The sequence below is a fragment of the Patagioenas fasciata genome, chromosome 3, assembly GCF_037038585.1.
Source record: "Patagioenas fasciata isolate bPatFas1 chromosome 3, bPatFas1.hap1, whole genome shotgun sequence".
NCBI classification, from domain to species: Eukaryota; Metazoa; Chordata; class Aves; order Columbiformes; family Columbidae; genus Patagioenas; species Patagioenas fasciata.
In genome coordinates, this window is record NC_092522.1 from 61,776,367 (window position 1) to 61,795,145 (window position 18,779).

The 18,779-nt window shown below is 36.0% G+C and overlaps 1 protein-coding gene across 4 annotated transcripts in view; it reads left to right on the plus strand.

Moving 5' to 3' along the window:
* ZDHHC14 (zinc finger DHHC-type palmitoyltransferase 14) overlaps positions 1-18,779 on the plus strand; it is a 109,270-nt gene that overhangs the window by 52,284 nt on the left and 38,207 nt on the right. For 2 of the 4 annotated variants that reach the window (XM_065834757.2, XM_065834759.2), the window contains exon 2: positions 10,365-10,537. In XM_065834757.2, the coding sequence (XP_065690829.1) occupies positions 10,365-10,537 (173 nt within the window). The remainder of the gene's footprint in view (positions 1-10,364; positions 10,538-18,779) is intronic. The other 2 variants (XM_065834758.2, XM_065834760.2) reach the window with 1 other exon arrangement.

The following is an 18,779-nucleotide window of genomic DNA, read 5'->3' on the forward strand; positions in this document are numbered from 1 at the left end:
GTTTACATATCAGCATCTGAAACTGGGAGGAGAACAGCAGAACATGTTTGACAATGGAAAGATGGAGAGCGAATCTTGTGTTGCAATTCTTCAGAGTATATTCTGGGAACAATGAAGTGACTGAACTTTGCTCTGGTTTTGAAGGCTGGCTTGCCATAGGGAGAAAGATCACGTTATTCCACTTGCAATATCATTTACTAGATGTCGGTATAAATAGTGGCAAAAGAAATGCTCTTTCAGTGGGGCTTGAGATCATATCATGTAGGCGATAACAGGGGTGCATAATGAAGAAGTTTGAAATTTGTGGTTGCAATGCATGTAATAGAGACCTTCCTTGCTTTGCTTCACCTTTTTGTGACGCTTTTTAAAAAAAGTTTTGAAAGTCTCACAAAAATAAACAAATGTTAAATTGAAGATGTAAATTATACTCTCAAAGGAGGGTAGCAGTAATACCCTGCAGTTGTTTTTTTTTCCCACCTGGAATCCTGGTTCAATTTACATTAAAATTTGGGGTTTGTGGTAATTATTGAACAAAATTGTAGTACCAACTCAACTGGAAAAAGGCTTGAAAATTTTAATGAAATAGTAGAAAGTATTTTCAAAATAACACTTCTCTTATAACCTCTTTTAAGTGTATATATATATTTTTTTTAATACATATTTCCTGACGTAGCTGGCTTAAGAGAAAACATGCTGGATTATGTTTCCATTATTTAACAGGTGATTTAAATAATAGAATTGATGTATGGTAGAAATAATTTTTGGTGAATTATATAAGTGTTTATGAAAGGAATATGGAATGAGTAATTTCAGTCAGTGGCCTTTCTCAAAAGGAAAGTACCTGTGTGTGATGTATTTGTGGAATAACAGAAAAGCAACATATTGTAAAGCTACTGATTTTCAATTTGAACATGCTTATCTAGGTTTGATAAGTATTTAACATAAAAGTGTATACAGAGCAATTTGGATGTCTTCCAAAAAAAAAGGAAGGAGCAATTTAGACAAAGGTATTTCAATATTCAAACAGCACAATCTTTTCTGCGCAAATCCTTGGATATAATTAAATGCCAGGACATTGTTTCTGAATCACCAGAGCTAGCAATCTTTCAATGTAGAGTATTTCTTATAATACCTAGACGTCTGTGACTTGCACCCAAATCTCAGATCTACTACAAAACAGTAAAAGGCTATTCCTAGTTGTTTAAATTATATTGCTAACCAAAATATGGGTAGTGGTAATACTTTCTGTGTAGTTGAAGCACTGTGCACTTTATTTTTTTTTCCATTAAATAAGATTTGCCTCAAGCCTGTCTTGCAATTTGTTTCTGCTTAAACTGACTCATTTTTAGATACGGAGAGCTGGCACTGCTTTGTCATGATGTGTGCCAATTATTTGTTGAGCTTTTTTTAAGCTTAAGTAGCCTGCAGTATGCCGTTCTGTTTGTCCAGTGAATGCTTAGTCTGGGGTAAGAGAATTCCTGTGATACTGTGAGGAGGCAGTAGGAAAAAACCAGAAGATGCCATTTCAGGTAAAATTCTCCCAGTGCTTGTGGAGACTCAGGCCTGTGAAGGTACTACAAACAGGCCACTCCATTCTTTGAGAAGAATGAGCAAGTCACTGAATTGCTACTGCTTAACTCTCTAGGGAAGAGTAGTTTAAACTCTCTTGTTTTTATGCTCCTCTTTGCTTTATGTTCCCAGTTGCTTTATTTATAACCATGTGATGTACACTGTTGATATGTAGTGTGGGCTGGATCATCAGTTCTCTACTTATTAATAAGTAAGGGGGTCCTGGGAAATGCTGTACCTGTGAAGCTTGCTCTGCTTTCCAGTGAAAAGGCTTGTATTGTAGTAGATTCCACTAAGAAGTTTTCATGTTCTTCTTTCTTATTTTGGATCAAAGTTCATTTGTATGTTTTAAGCAAAAGACTTGCAATATGGAGAATTGCAGAGTGAAAAAGACACAGGGGAAGAAAAGAAACCCCTCCATATAAGACAGTGGATCTATAATTCCAAAGCTCTTATGACTGTGGGTAGGATTTAATGTTATGGCTAAGTCCACACTGGAGCTGATGCCTCTGGAAATGAGAGTTCAGCTTCATCCTGCCCTCTGTGTGTTCCTGCATGTTTACTGGCACTCATTACATCACACAGTGAGTGAAGTTCTTCAGGAAACTGATCTAACAGAAAATGATTTTTTTTTTCTTTCAGAAAAAGGAACAGATTTAGAACAATTCCTCTCTTTTAGCTCAGTGTTAACCAGTTCACTTGTGCTTATACAAGGGAAGTGACTACAGAGTGTGGCCAGGAGTAGGGAGTGCGTTGACAGGCCTTTGCTCTTCAGCAAGAGCTGGACTTTACATCCAGCTTCTAGACCTTATAAACTGTGCAAGGCAAACATAAAATGCTGCTCCTTGAAAACTTGGAGTCCACTGACAGAAGCTTAGTATGCTTACATTTGGATTTCCAGAGAATCCTGTGGAAAAACATCTAGAAGCTCATACTCCTTCAGGGACTTGTTTGTGGCATAAGGCACTTCTGCTTGTTTTGTCCCAGTTTTCATTTCTGTTCATAAGTACTTGGGATTAACCTGATGGTTTAGTTATAAAAATCATGTAGCAGGAAATAACAAGAAATAATAAGGAAGTAATATGAAGTATAACAGGAGAAAAAAGTGTTCTATATGAGCTGTTTATAAGAAATTGAGTTCATGCATCTGTTGGAATTCATTAATTGGTAGTCCTTTGCTATGGAAACCAGACCTTGAACAAACAAAACCAAGAATTTCAATTACAAATATGTTTTTAGCTTTTCAAGTAAGTAATTAGTCAGTGAACAGAAATTGCAATAAAGCAAGCCTATTATTTACTGTATGGTTGGAAGCCATGCCTTTTCTGAGTTTGTCTTTTGAGGATATGTCATGTGTGCTTGGCCATTCATAAAGAAACTGATTATTTGGTAAGTCTCAGGCTATGGATGTATAGTTTGTTAGATATTCACCCTTTTTTTACTACGTTGCTTGGAAATTTCTGGCCAATGGTTGATGCAATCAAAATTTTAGAAATTGTGTTTTGTAAAGCTAAGAAGTTCCTTCTCTGTATAACAAAGCAAAATTTAGTTGCTCTTGTAGGAGCTTCAGTTACCAGATCTGTTTTGTAGGCAGGTTCTTTTTTCATTGTGCACTTTATCTATTCCAGCTTTGAAATTTGACAGTGCATCATTAGAGTTAATTCATGTAGCAATAAAAATTGGGAGGTCACACAAGGCTATTACTCTGATTGTTGCATACTTGCTGCATTAAACCCTTAAGATCTTTACTTGTAGAAGGGATTTTGTGGTTAGCTTATACAATGTCATAACCAACACTGCTTGCTTACCTTCATCTAAGCTCCTACATCCAAAGCCAGCTAGTGTGAATTTGATTTCAGGGGTCACACACTACAATTTAATGAAGTCAGTGCTGCAAGGAGTTCCATTGAGCACTTTCTGATTTGAGCAAAGGAGAGAGAGGTCCCTGCAGTTTTTCATTCTTGGAAATCGCTCATGTGTTTTGACATCAGCTTTAAAGACAAACCGTGTCCTGTTTTCACATTAAACTTTGAAGACCAGTTGTTGAGCTTTTGCTGTTTAAGGTGACATTAAGCTAATTTTACTTTGTACTAGGTTTGAGAGAACTTCTTAAGTACTTAATTTATTAGTTTTAAGGATCATGCTGTTCTGTAATCTGTGTGATTTCATCATATTAATCATCTTTGTTTTAAGTAATAATTTCTAAGTGCTGGTAGAGGCTGGTACACCTATGTACACAATATAATTACTATTATTCTGTATGTGTTCCCACTTCAAAATTATTTCTAATTAGAATGGAGTTACTCCTAAACAGTATAACAAACACAGAAAAAAGTAGGTTGCATCTATTACTATAAAATATAGAATAAACTAGTAAAGCATTCAAGCAAGGTTAGATGCTTCTTTTCTGAAATGATTCAATAAATCTGCATTTATCATTAAGGTATAATGCTTTAGATTATTAAGCTGAAGAGGAGGTATTGTTCTGCCTATTTCTTCCCTTCCTGCTGTCATCTTGCCTTTTGTTAGTGATTTTCCATAGTCTTCACATATTTGCAGCGTTCCACATTTCCTGGATTTGAAATGAAGCACATATTAGAAAACTGCTTTTTGTCTTTTGTTTTATGAAATAAGTTTTTGAAATGGATTGACCATTCTGATATGCGGGAGTGTATGATGTTAAAACACAAAAAAATAATAAGGAAATATTTTTTAAGCAAATTTCAAATCCAATTTAAATTAGTCTATGGTTTCCTTAACATCTCTTGAAAATTCTAATTGGAATTTTAAAGGTACAAAAGAATCAGGCAGATGTAGGAAACTAATGCAGAACTTCCCTAGCTGATCGTGTTAGGCATTTCATGTAACTTTACTCGGACTAATCTATACTCAAATTACACCATGCTTTCTGTGTGCCAATAGCATGCTTGTGAAGAAATAACTGTTAACTGGTTGATGCACTGTGAGTTGTTTCTTATTGGAACTTTTTTCTTGTGTCAGTCCTTTCTTAACAGTTTCTTAACTTTTAAAAGAAGGTCCTCTCTAAGAGATAGTTGGAGGGTGCTGGGATTTGGGCGTGGAAACATATGAGCATCTCAAAAAATACTGACTGAAGAACTGATCGATTCAAACATTCTTTGATCTTTTCTTTTCCTTGGTATTATTTGCTAGAGTTATGGCTATACAATGGAAAATTTTATACCATGCTTCTTACAATTCTGATGGTATTAAAACTATGTTTTAATATGTACATTTGAAGTAATCTGTAGCAGGTTGAAGCCTGTGTTATATATGAGAATCCACAGTGCAGTCTTCAAAAGTGTTTCTGTGATTCATCTTATGCCTCCTTATACCTTGCCAACACTTTTCCTAGTAGCAATACAAAATGTAGTGTTCTTTAGTTGAGATTCTGCTGGAAAACAAGAAAGAAGAGGCAACCCTCCAAACCCTGCAACAGTGAAATTACCACTCCAATCATTCTCTTTGTCCTATTTATCTTCTACAGCCTTTGTCAGGCAGCAGCCTTCAAGGTTCTTGCTGTGCCCTCTTGTTTCACCCCTCCGTGCATCTTCCACTGCCTGTGTTGTCATCTACGTGCACATCTTTGGCTGCCTTCTTTAAACTGGTAACTTGTCATTAGAAAAGTAAATTACAAGCCCATTTTTGTTCTAGCCCAAAGTCTTGATTTGTTTTTATCTATATGGGCATTGTGTTGCCATTTCTAAATTGAAAGTGGTCAAGGTTAGAATGTGGTCTCACAAGAGGCAATGGTCTCAATGAAAACCTGACTGGCAACTGCTGAAATGGAGAATTCCTCCCTCTGTTCCAGTTTCCCTCTCTCTCTAGTTTTTCTCTGTGCTTTCCTTGTGCTAATATACAGTGCTCATTTCCAACTGCATATTTGATTTGTTAAAGAAGCCGATTTGTTAAAGATTTGTTTGATTTTGATTTAAAGATTAATTTGATTTGTTAATGAAGCTTCCTTTCTTTCCTTGTGCTAGTATCAGTATTCCTTTCCAACTGCATATTCGATTTGTTAAAGAAACAGAAAGAGAAGCCAAGAAAATGGTGTCATTTTCGTACACTTTATTAAACTAACTAGGCTCACAACAGAACCTGATGAAGATTTGTGTTGGCATAAGGTCAGAAGCTTGGGAGCGAATGGCTTGGAGCAATGATGCAGTGGAGTTGAAGGAAGGGGGAAGCTGAGAGGAGCCATAAATTAGAGTGGAAGGATAAAAAACAAACCCTTTGGGTTAATTTAAGGAAAGCAGCACAGTCTCATTCAAATGTTGTAACATGTGGAAGTGAACTCAGTGTTCACCTTCTCTCTTAGCACTGAACACCACCTGCACACCAACAGTTACTGGTATATTAAATAGATAATACCTGCAGAAACATAAATTGATGATGTAGGAGAATGAACAATGATTTTTTTCCTTCTGTTTCCTTATGTTGCTTGGTTCTACTATACTTCTATAATGTTATTTCTAGAGTACATTTTTTATATCTGCTGCATAGAGATGTATGTTGGTGAGAAGCTTGACATACAGTATTCTATTATCAGTCTTTTGGGCAAAGCTTGTAGGGGTCTTTTTAAAATTATTTTTTAATTAGTTTAATTAAGTGTGATGGCTACTACATCTTTGCATAAAGTCTCTACTTTCATTGTTTCCTGACTGCCAGCTTAGTGAGATCTCCAATTTCTCACAGGTTTAGAACCCTGTGTTTTTGTGCTCTTTAGTAGGTGTCTGTATTTGTTATTAATGTGGTTTTGTAACTACAGGGTTAGCCTCTCTCCAAATGTTCATTATGCCTCCTGGATAGGTTTGTCATTTACTCTGTCTCCCCATCAGCAAATAAGGACTGTGAATGAACTCTTCAGAAAAACCTTCGTCTTTCCAGGAAAGGCCTTAAGGAGGCTTCTTTTTCTTTCCTCCTCCTTTCTAATGAAAAAGAGCTTGAAGGTTGTAGGTTTCTCACTGCACGTGCTCTTTAGTACAGTTACTGTGTGTGTTCTTCTGCTCATCTCCGTAGCCACAGAGAGCATGGTTACACCGTTAAGAGAGCTGCTGTGTGGTAAGAATTATTGTTGTCCTCTTGCATTCTTTGTTCACACAGATGATACTTGATCATTATCTCTTAAATGCCAGCATGTTTTTATTTTTATCTAGCTGTGACAGACTAATCTTCCAGCAGATTTTATTTCCCTCCTACACTCATGCAAACTTGCACATGATGCTCCAAAAAAAAACGGCTGAGAAGCCAAGCAAAAAGCAGGACTGATTTGTATAAAGCCCTTCTATTAATTAAATCAAAACTTGAGGTTATATTACTTGTTGCTGTGTGCAAATCCAAACATTGCTTTCTTAAGAAACTATTTCCACAATAACAATTTCTAGTAGGTTCCATGGTCAAGTAATACTTTCTAAAAATGTGTTCTCTGGGATGGATGTGGTCAGTACGTGCTATCGTTACAGATACTGATTAGGAACAATTGTTTTACTGTGTCTAAGGTGTAAACTGAGGATGTGAGTTCACGTCTAGTAGTCACCAAGTGCTGATTTTAAAAAGGTTTGTCACTACTTGCTCTGCAGTAGGACAGATTTGTTCTGGAGCTCTGTGCTGGTTTTTCAGAAGTGGTCCTGCAGAGGGACGGTCCTCAGCATGGGGAGTCCCTCTGTGTGAAAGTTCCGAAACCTGTTGTCAGGAAATACCTGCTAACATTTATATTAAAAACTCTCTGAAAATACCATCAAGAGAAGAGATATTTCTTGTAATATCCGAGGAAAGCTGATGCCTGAAGGGATACAAATTCAATTGAACTAAGTTAATTAAGGCAATTGAGCAAATACTAGGAGTAATCTTTTTTGGTGTACAATATTTGATAATTGTGAAAGCAGTAACACTAAAACACATTGTTTAAAAATAATAATGATAACATAGCAGTACAAATATATTTGTTATATGAGCCACATTTAGTGATTTATTATTTTTTTTAATAACCAAGGAGATTTTTTTTCTGCACACATGAAGAAAGAAAAATGGTCTATACAGTATCTTTTTTAAAAAAATTTGGCAGGAATTTGAATATTTGTTTGGGCCTTTCTAAAGGACAGATATTGCTGAGCTCTCTACTGGCCCATGTAACACTGTATGTTGGTATGCAAGTCAGACTGGATTAAATGGTCTTGCCCAGGCTTGCTATCTGAATCTCAGTAAGGACTGTTTTCTCAGTTCGAGGTAACTTCTGAATTGGTGGAGCATCAATTGGTTACTATTGCCAAAGATGACATCTTTGGTCTTTTCTACATTATTACTGAAGAAATGCCAAATCAGAGTTGATAAAATACAAGGTGCTACTCCCTGAAAACACGTTTAGGCAAAGTAGATTAGCTTATCCTTGCCTGTGGTAAAGAGTGTGCAGGGCTTTGAGTGTGATGTTGTGGGGTTGGGGGAGAGTGTTTGTTTGGTTTGTTTGTTGTTGTTGTTTGTGTTTATTTGGGTTTTTTGTTTGTTTTCCCCATTGCAGATGGACTTGGTTCAGCAAGGAAGAACTGGACATTTTCATGCTATTTTACTATAATGAAATAATCACTTTTTGGCGATGCAAAGCTTTCTTAGTTTTTCAGCACAGGAATTTGTTCTTTCTACCAATTCCCTATGAAATTATTGTTAAAAGAAAACATGTCACTGTCATGATGGCCCTTCAGTTTCTGTTCTCTGAATATCACTGAGAATTTGAGATTCAAGTTGTGTAGGTAGACAACATTGCTGTTCTTGCATTGGCACCTGTCAAAATTGTCTTGTGCCTACTGTGCTGCCCTGAGATTATCTCATGGTACCTTTTGCACACTTACAGCTCTTGTTTGGTCAACAGACTTAATCATAGTTGCAATTTCTTTGGTATGTGTAATGAATAATGCAATAGAAAAATAATAGCACTGTGCTACGTTTAGTATTCATTAATGTACATTTTCCCTCTAATCCTTTTAAAAATACGTTCCTGCAGCCTATTTGTACTCTTGTCTGAGCATATTACAGTAGTTCTGATTTCAGTAATTCTTTGTGGCAAGAAATAAATTGAGCAGTAGGACGTTTATGTGGTATGAAAGCTTCGCTTGTTTGTTCTGACTGACTTCTCTGACACGAAGGGAGTGAGGCTTATATATAACTACCAGCTGTCTTGCTGCTGCCTCCTTTAGTTAGTGCTGATTTAAGAAATCTGTCTTTGATGCAGATTTTCCAAAAGTGTGCATTTGAAGTATGTTTCCTAGTATTTGAACTGTCTGTTCATTATATGAAATGACAGTATCTCTTACCCCTTGCCTTTTTTTTTCATACCCAATTGTCTTTTTAATCTTTTGTAACTTGTTACACCTGTAATATTACATTCATGGTGATGGTATGGTGTGCGGTGTAATGCATTTGGACTCACTGCATCTGTGAAACCTGTGGTGTGCAAAGAAACAGCTAATAACATTTAACAGGATTATGCAGGGAGATAAATGCTTGGTACATAGATCTGGTATGAAAAGTGTTTCTATTCTCTCCCCATCCTGTTGGCTTGAATGATGGACAGTGAGACTGACATTGTCATCACTTGCTCAGAGTTAACATTCCAGTGAGGTTGACTGACTTGCAGTGCAAAAGTTCACACACCTGAACCATCATTTAAAGCAGTCAGCAGGAACAGGGAAGACAATGTCAATTAAACTTGATTAATACCTGGAAGCTTTAGATGAAGCCTTAAGGCTTAGAACTTGTTGGCTTTAGGCTTATGTTGCATGGAGCCATCTCTGTGTTTTACCCACGTCTACTTGATATAAGAGCTATGAAGAGAGTCTCAGCCTGTGTGTTTTCCGAGAAGATCCTGCAGTGCTTGTTGTATTACTCAGATTAACAGGAGTGTGATATTCAATGTAATGTCTCATATCCCTTCTTTTTGCACAACTGTAAAGAGATACTTATATTTGAGTGTTGTTTAGATTCCAATGCTTGTGTCCATTAGGATTTTATTACATGTGAAGCAGAGGAAAATTTGCTAAAACTGTGATCCAGTCTTAAGCTCTGCAACTATATTGTAAATCTGGTAACCACAGAGCCTTTTGTGCTGGTAATGGGCTGTTCATGTTGCCCTAGACCCCCCTGGATTATTTGTATCCAGGTGCGTTGCACTGTCACTTGCACCTGTCTTTGTAAATGAGTAAAAAAGCTCACAAAGTTATCAGAAATGGATTAAGAAAGAGAATCTGTAGTGGTGTTATAACATTGATATATACCGAGGCTGTTAAAGGGATGTGTCACAAGTGTAAGTTCTTGAACACAGTCTTTTTGATGGATGATAAATTCATTTTATAGACTTAATTACATTTTTCATTGTGACTTATTTCATCATGTTATGTGCTTTGCCTTTTATTACTGAATATCTTCAGGTTATTTCCCCTTCCATCTTCCCCTCCAATTTACTTTATGGAATATGGCAGTAGTTGAACAAATATATAAGCTTATAATATCCTGTAATAAAAATATTTTCTTACGTAAATGAGTATTGCATGTTAGCGAGGTCATTGTTATGCTCTTTGGACCTTTACTGTATTAAAAAGATAATGAGAAATTTCAAAAGTGTCATTAACACATAAACAGAAATTTCAGCTTCAATAAACTTTCTATTGATACGTCACTTGTCTTGGAAGAAACTGAATTCTTCATGTGCGTTTATAATGGCAAACAGTTTTTGAGAGCAAGTTGCACTGTGTGTTATTGATTATGTTTAATCTTTCTTTTTTTTCCAGTTGTCCGTATTTGTCAGAGAAGATTACACCTGCCATACCTGCAATTGGTGGGATTCTTTTCTTTTTCGTGATGGGGACCCTGCTGCGCACTAGTTTCAGTGATCCTGGTGTCCTCCCCCGCGCAACACCAGATGAAGCAGCAGATCTAGAGAGACAAATAGGTAACACCGAAGGTCTGTTGTCTCTTCACTTTCCTCCCAAGGGTGCATGTACGGTGTGAAGGCAGCGCACTGCGCTGCTCTGCTAGCAAGAGGAGTTACTGCTACCTTCCCACAGCAGTTGTGCTGGAGATGTAGCATCTGGTGACAGTGCAGGGATTCCTGTGGAAAGATCAGTTCTTCACCAAGACAGACAGTAAACAAAATCCTGGCCTTGGAGAGTGATAGTTATTGCTGAAAACACTTTTCAGCAAGTCTGCTAGGGAAGTCTCTCCATGGTGCCCGAGAGAATACTTTCTGAAGTGTTTTTGGCAAGAAAGCTGATATTGCAAAGGTTCTGCAATTGCGTATCTTTTAAAGTAATGTACCCTCAGAGTCTGACTGAATTTAATTATGCTGTTATTTATATTGTGAAAGATAAGTCTGTGTGTTAATATACAATGTCTTAAGTTGATGCAGACTTGGGAAGGCTTTTCTTCAGTAACAGTAACAAAATGTTATTGTTTTTAATCTGTGTAAAGCTAGCACAATTAAAGGAGATTGAAGCAGATTTTAAACAGCATCATTTATCAAGAGAATTGTTAACTCAGTTCTAATTGTGGAATTTCTGCATCTACAAATATGCTGAATAGCTAAAATGTGCTACCTGGATAAGAAAATACAATATGAGTTTGCAGAGCTGCTTTATAAACAGTGGTTTTGTATGCTTATTTTTAGTAAGCTACTAAAGTTTACTGATTTCTGTGCTTGTTACTATACATACTATATATTTGCTTTTATGTGATAGTCAGTGGAAATCCCATTTTCTGAAACAATTTTAGAGGAACACACCTATAACTGAAAAAGACAGATAACAGGTTTATGCAAGCACAGTAGAAATATTATACCTGCAGGGTCCTTGATTTTTAATACTACAGTACAGTTTCAGGCTTTGTTTACTGTGACAAATAATTTAATGCAATAGAAGCAAATGAGTGCACTAAAGCTGTTGCAGATGCTTCTGCATCTGTAGAGTGTGAATTTGAGGGTTTTACTTCAGACTAGGTTTTGTCTGGTTCTCTGCACTATATGTCCCCCACAAAGCACTGGTGAAAATGTCTGAGGAGCAAAGTCATTGGTTTAGTCTCTAACACCACATTATGGGGTAGAGTTCATTTGGTGTACACATGGGGCAGAAGTACTGGTTTAGTTGTCTCACAAAGCAAATATAGTTTATATGCACCAAAATCACACTGTCAATCCTGCCCATATAAGTGGGAATTATAGGAGAGTTCATGTCAAAATAGCAAAATGTTAACAACAGTATGGTATTAGTTTCCTCTTACTTCTTACCTTCTAAGAGACAGGAAGCACATCATGTGGCTGTATCTTGCACTTAAATGACCTGTTGGACAAAGAAATATTGTTAAGGTAAAACAAAAGTAATGACTTGTATTCACTATTTTAGGCCTTTATGAGCCTTTAGCAGAGGAAAAGTAACAAGTTTGTTTTTAAATATGTACATACTTCAGTGGTTGTTTGAATCAAATGGTTTCATTTTGATCAAAACAATCTTTCCTGAAGGCCTCAGTTTCAGAAAACTGCTGTTGGAGGAGGGAGAATGGTTTTATTTTCTGGAAACATGTACATTATCTTTGGTATGAATTATTTTAAGAAGCAGAAGTTTGAAATATAGTGATAAGTGCACTGATCATCACCACAGTGAGATAATTTTCTTTCACCAGTTTTGGAAGGTCCTGACCACAGCTGTTACCTTTTTATCTTAACACATAACACAGTGTATCTGTGTAATAAACAGCATTATGGGTATTTCAAAGTGTTTGGATATGAGTTTCGAAGTGGGATCCACCCATTAGCAGTGTTCTACGTGCAGAAGCAATTTGTACTTAGTCTGTGTGTGCTTTGTGTAGGTAGGTTTGAGGTTTTAGAATGGTATGATCATGTAACATGGTCGTTGAACTTTGTGGGAAGAAAATATTTTCTTATGGGTGTGCGAAGGCTGAGATGTGTACTTCACCAAATTTTATAGACCTGGTATAGCTTTCCAAAAACAGTGTGTTCTGCTGGCATTCACGTGTCAGGAAGAAAACTCACATTGCTTTTATACATTGTTTGGTCTAATTGTGCAGAGCCAGGATCCAGCTGTCATTGGCATGACAGGAAAAGGTTACATTGAACCAGGCAGGACTTTGCTTTGGGCAAGGACTATGCTGTACGTAATATACAGGAAAGAAAACTGTTAGCTCCTAGATGACCCAGATAGCTTCATCGCAGATGGATTAATTTAAATTCATATGAATTTCTTCTGTTTGCTTACATTCAGATATGGCACTCCGGATTATTTAAAAATAAAGTCTTCAGTTAACCTGCCCTTATCTGCCATAAAGAAATTAAGTCAGAAATGGAGGAGCATTGTGAAACCATATTTTCACTGCACACTAAAGAAAAATATTGAAAATTGATACAGAATCTGTTTATACTGAGGAACTGGAATTCTCTTCAAATACAGTAATTTCAGTCCTTGCTTGTATGCTAGAAGTATTCCTAATAGCCACAGAATCCAGGTATGTGGAAAACAGATGCCAAAGTTCCAATTTGTTTTGTTGCAAAAGCTAACAGATTTCTTAAGAAGGCTGAGTTTGGAGCTTATGTTTTAGCTTTTGCCAGCGCTGTCACTGCAAATGTTTTTCAGAATCGAATACTGAGTATGTAATGTGCTGCATATAAGTGTGTAAGTTGCTATGATGGGTAATGAGATTATTTTTTATAGATGGGGGGGAAAAAGCATCTCAGAACTATTTGGGGAAATGTGGGAAAAGTTATAATTTCCCCCTCCTTTCTCTTTTTTGCTCCCACCTCTTCTCCAAAAATGTTATTCTCTCTGAAGGAATAATGTGTGGGAGGAAGATGAAATTCAGGCAGGTATATTCCTTAGTGTTGCCGAAAAGGAATGCACCTTTGTATCATAAAATTGTGTACTAATTTATAGATAAACAGTTGTTCAAAATTTAGAGTTTTCCAGTTTTTCCAGAAAGAAAGCTTTTGAAATAGAGCGTCCCATGTAACTGTTTTATTACTGCTCTAATTACTGTGATAGCTCACAAGTATTCTGTGCTTCTTAAAATGGAGTTTTTTCTCAGTTTTATTAAGGCAATATTTAGGGAGCAGTGCACGTTCTTTGCTTGTTTCACTACTGGAGTTCCCAGTAAAATGTCTTCTGATTGGAAAGTAAAAATAAATAAATATGTGTGTGTGTATATATACACATAAGATATTTGAAATCGTAATAATATCTTTCTAATTGAATAACCTTCCATGAGACTTACTTGAAGAACTTGGATTTCTGTTAAACCTTTACACTTCTTAAGTCTGCTACCATGATGTCTTCCAGCTATTTCACTCCAGCAACCCCAGCACTCCTATTTTTTTACTTCTTCTTGTGGTGAAGCACAAGTAGTCTTAATTTGCCTGGTATCTGCTGTCCCAATGATAAATAACAGAATCTAAGCCATTTCCAAAGAATAAAAGTGGACATTTATCATCTCATGTCTGATACTAGTTACTCAAGACAATTAATAATGTTTTTAATATTAAGCTTTCTAAATAAAACAAAACAAAAATGATACTTTTAAAAGTTCAAATTAAGAAAAAAAAGTATGTTTTAGTTAAATTTCGCCTTTAACAAATTTGGCATTTGAAGGTAGTTTAAAAATGAAAGCTGAACAATTTGTAGGTGAATGCTAAACTTGTTTTTAAATTATCATCTATTTCTACTGAACTACACACAAGCCATCTTACTTATATGCGTACAACCAACCCGTTTGTGTTAGCTGACCTGCTCAGAAAACCAGTGTTGTGTGGGACACGGCTGCACCTAATCGGAAGAGCCTCACATTAGGAAAAGCCTGGACCCCACCATAGGAGGACACTGTATGGGAGTTTGCACTTGTGAAGCACATTTAAACAGGACTAGGAGAACAGAAGACATTTGTGTCCAAGCCTGTTGACCCACCATCTTTCTTTCACTTATTGTCCTAACAGATTTCTTTAAACCCATTTTTTACTAAGGATAGGATTTCCAAGTTGGTTAGAAGCCAAATTTGCAGACAAACCATTTGGCTTCTTAGTGATGCTCTGGTTTGTTTTATTTCTTTTTCTCTGTAATAAGGCATGTATTCATGATTGAGAGAATAATTTATTCCTACTATAATGCAAGATCGTTATAGGGAAAAGCTGAAGCATAACTGTACGTGAAGAAAAATGTATATAAGGGAAGTTATCTTAATTCTGGTCAAAGGAAGGATATACTTGTTGCTTCCCTTGCTGAGAACAGTTTGAGTGAAAACAAATGCTTGTCAGTTTAGAAGAGAAAGACAGGTATGGTGTTTTGAATTGTGCTGCTGGTAGCTGATAGTTCAGCTATAGAAAAAGCATAGTCCTAATTGCTTAAAATGTTTGAAAATTAATGAACTAGGATCTTCCTAGATAGCGGGAGGCTTTCATACCTGCATTTGAGAAAGGAACAGAGAGGAAGGTAAGATACTACTGAAAAGAATAGTAGTATCCATCTAGGTACTATCCTGTGTTCCTCATCATCTCTGTAGTTACTTCTCCACTTCTGAGTCTCTTTCTTTTAATTTCTTGAGTCCGTTAGGCAGGAAATGAAATTAAAGTCCATTAATGAAGCTGCTACTGAAGTTTACCTGCTGATTATCTACCAGTAATCGTGATGGTGCAGTTGAGAAAAAATTTTCAGAACAGAAACTTGTATAACCTATTGTTTTATGTAAAACAGAAGGGCTTAATAAGATAAATTTACCTTTTTAGTAATTACATATAAAGATGATGATGGTCTGCTAAATGAGACTGCGAGTTGTTGAAGAGTAGATATTGAGATTTAGTTAGAATATCTTGCTATGGCAGATATTTTTCACCACTATATCCAGCTACTTGGTGAAATCTTTAGTGTTTTGTAAATAATGTTTTAAATATCCTTTTATTAAAGGATTTCCCCCAATTTAACCACACCAAATTAATTCCTCAGTTTTTAAATCCAATACCCATATGAGCAATATTTAGTTGTAGCTATGGTTTTGAAATGGATGTGATATAATAGTCACTTTAGAGTTTTTATGATGTGCAGTTTAATTCTTTATTCTTATTTTTTATTCTTACTCTTCTTATAAAGTGAAGAATGCAGTTAGCAGCTGCTGATTTCAGTCTAAGCCAGGTTCCCAATATTGTTTGTCCTTGAGATTACTATCTGGAAACAAGAAAGTTTTGCTTGATTAAGTTATTTCATCTTTTAGCTCACTATTGTTAATCATGTAGCTTAGATTTAAGTGGTTAAATAAAGAGGAAGATGTTTCTTAAAAGTCTGCATTTTTGCAGGGTGCGTTTTTTGTTTTGCTCTTCAGATCTTATAGGTCATACATAAATCTTTTTTTCATCACATTGTATGTTTTTCTTAGCAGAAACCACTGCAGCCACTTCAGGTAACTAGCTTTTCTAATGTTAATGTTTGAAGATTGAAATTGTGTCCCTTTAAGGTTGATGGCAAACCTTAGATGATGTAATTGTTAAGTTGTGGAGAGACAATGTGGAGAGACTTTCTAGAGACTTTTTGCCCTAGGATCTTAGGAAAATGGACCCAAAAACAAAATGCTTGATTGAGCAGGAGAATCCCCATGATATGTATACAAAATTCCAACCTCTGTGTCCTATCTAAACAGCACCTCTCATTTGTTTTCAGTGTAATAATTTGAAAGATCTAAGTGGATGTTGTCACATTAGGAGGTTGCTCGACTGTTCTGTATCTCCATTAAAGACTTGGAGTGACTTTCTTGAAGCAGTTCAGGTACCTTGGTCCTGCAAGGACATGGATTGTATGTCTGGGGGTTTTGTAATAGAGTAGTAAAAATGCTGGAGCCCCATCTAGTGCATGAACATTTAACACTGTTAGAGAAGTTGTAAAATGTGTCAGAGCAGAGAGGATGGAAGGCAATCCCATTGGTGGGAAAATTTTACCCTTTTTATAAAATAACTTGCATTACTACATCAGTAATGAATTGGAAGAGAAAAATGTAAAAAGTAGTGATCAAACACAGGTTTATTTGGGGAAGGTGATTACATAAAGGTTAATCTTATTGTCCCTCAAAGGGATCACATATTAGAAGATGTAACTGTGTTAGAACCCCAGTAAGAACAGTGCAATTGAAGGATAATTACAGTCTGAAAAATCACAGTGGGACCAGGACATGTTTAGCACACTTAGATTAGATAAATCTGGTTAAATTCAAGCATGTGTGATCTTGCCTTGTTGCTTGTTTCCAAAAAAAAAAAAAAAAGATTGTTGATAAACAGAAAAGCTGGGACTTTCATGTTTGATTATGCAATATAGGATTGTGGGTAAAATCCTGACTCCATGGTAAGTCAGCAAGACTGTTTTCATTTATTTCATTTGCAACAGCTTTCGCCCTTGAATTTTGAGATTAATTTTCTTTGGAGAACTAGGATTTGGTGGCCCTGTGAACTTGAACTTCCTTGCAAAGGTTTGGAAGGAAATCCTCTTAGAAAACCAGCATTGTAAGTGTAATGGGCTGGCCAGTTTTCTCCCTTCTTGACCAGAGAAGTTGCCTTTGAGATTCTGCCAGAGCCTTTTTAAAATAAAATAAATACAGTGCACTTTTTCAACTTCTTTAAAGGGTTAGGAAATACATACTGTTTTAGTCGATGTGCATTTTTTATGCATAAATGTTTTATTAGGAAAAAGAGCATTTTTCTTCTAAACAATTCACCTTGGCTAGTTTAAATCATTCACTTTGAATTATTATGTACATATTCAGGAATAATAAGATTTTATAAAGGAAGAAAATCTGAAATGTTAGTATCATTTTAGGAAATGCAATGCATCAGCATTTCTAGCAGTATAGAAGGCTACAGCTATATAAAAATTCAGGCTTAATTAGTATATTTGACAATTATACACCTAAATATGAGTATGAGTGTCAAATGGAAATAATTATTTTATTTATGAACATGTTACGCATGCATGTGGTAAATGTTTTATCGGATAAAAGTTAATAAGGGCTAGTGACCTACATTTTTATTCACAGTTTAAGTCTATCTTGAGCAGACTGTGGTCAGAAATGGACATAACACTATTTCATAAAGCCCATGGATTTATAGAAGAACTAAGAATATTACATGCCTCATGGTGATGATGTCACCAAAAGTACACTGTATTAAAATATATTTATCTTTTTCAGTGGTAGTAACTAAAATCAGCTATAGGGTATTTTTAATAAGAGAAACTTTATTTTTCTCCCTTAAAAAGTATTGCCTGATGCAGATCTGTACTAGTACTCCATGTTATTTCATCATTTCATGCACCCTATGATAATCTGTTCTACAGAAAATAAGTTTTCAGTGTAAATATGAAGGCTTTTTTAATGTAATCTCTGAATTACAGGAAATTCCTCCCTGTTTCTGGATTTAGGAATCATCCATGCCTCTAAAGCTTTAAACAGTATGAGCACCATTGTGCTCCACCCTCAGAAGAACATCTTTTCAGCTTAGTTCTAAGTTAGAAAGCAATAATAAAAAAATTACTTAAACTGATGTGTCATGAGGACATATAGACTGTTATGCAAGCAAATAGAAAAAAGGTTTTTACTATAACCTGAATGAATTACATTATTTCAATTGACCTCATCAGATTTTTGTCTGCTTAGAGTGCTTTGAAATCACAACCATTTAATTAAGAGTTCCTTTTAAACAACCTATCTGTTAAAAACAACAAAAAAGGAAACTTAAGATGATGTCCATATTGCTCATTAAACAACTTTTATTGTCTAGTTATACTTCAGCATGTAAACACACTAGCAGCTTGTAATGCAACAATTGTTTAATCAAAAATATTGTGTCAAGCAGTATTGACCTTCAGGTCAAAATCAGTATATTGATTGTAAGCTGTGCTTCCACGTGTGGATCATGGGACCTGGCTCAGCATCGCAGGATCTGGTTTAGATCCAGCACAAGCAGACATCCATACCTCATCAGGGTCTATTAGGTGGTATCTAAGCTGCTGTTTCTTCAGGATTCAACACTTAATTCTCATAAGGGACGCTTAGGATCTTCATACCCTGATTCCATCGTTCTGAGCTATTGCTGCCCTCGTTCTGCCATCTTCTCCAAGAAAGCGCTCTGAAGTCCAGCTATTTCAGTGCTCACGTTTGCGGTGGTGTCCCACAAATAC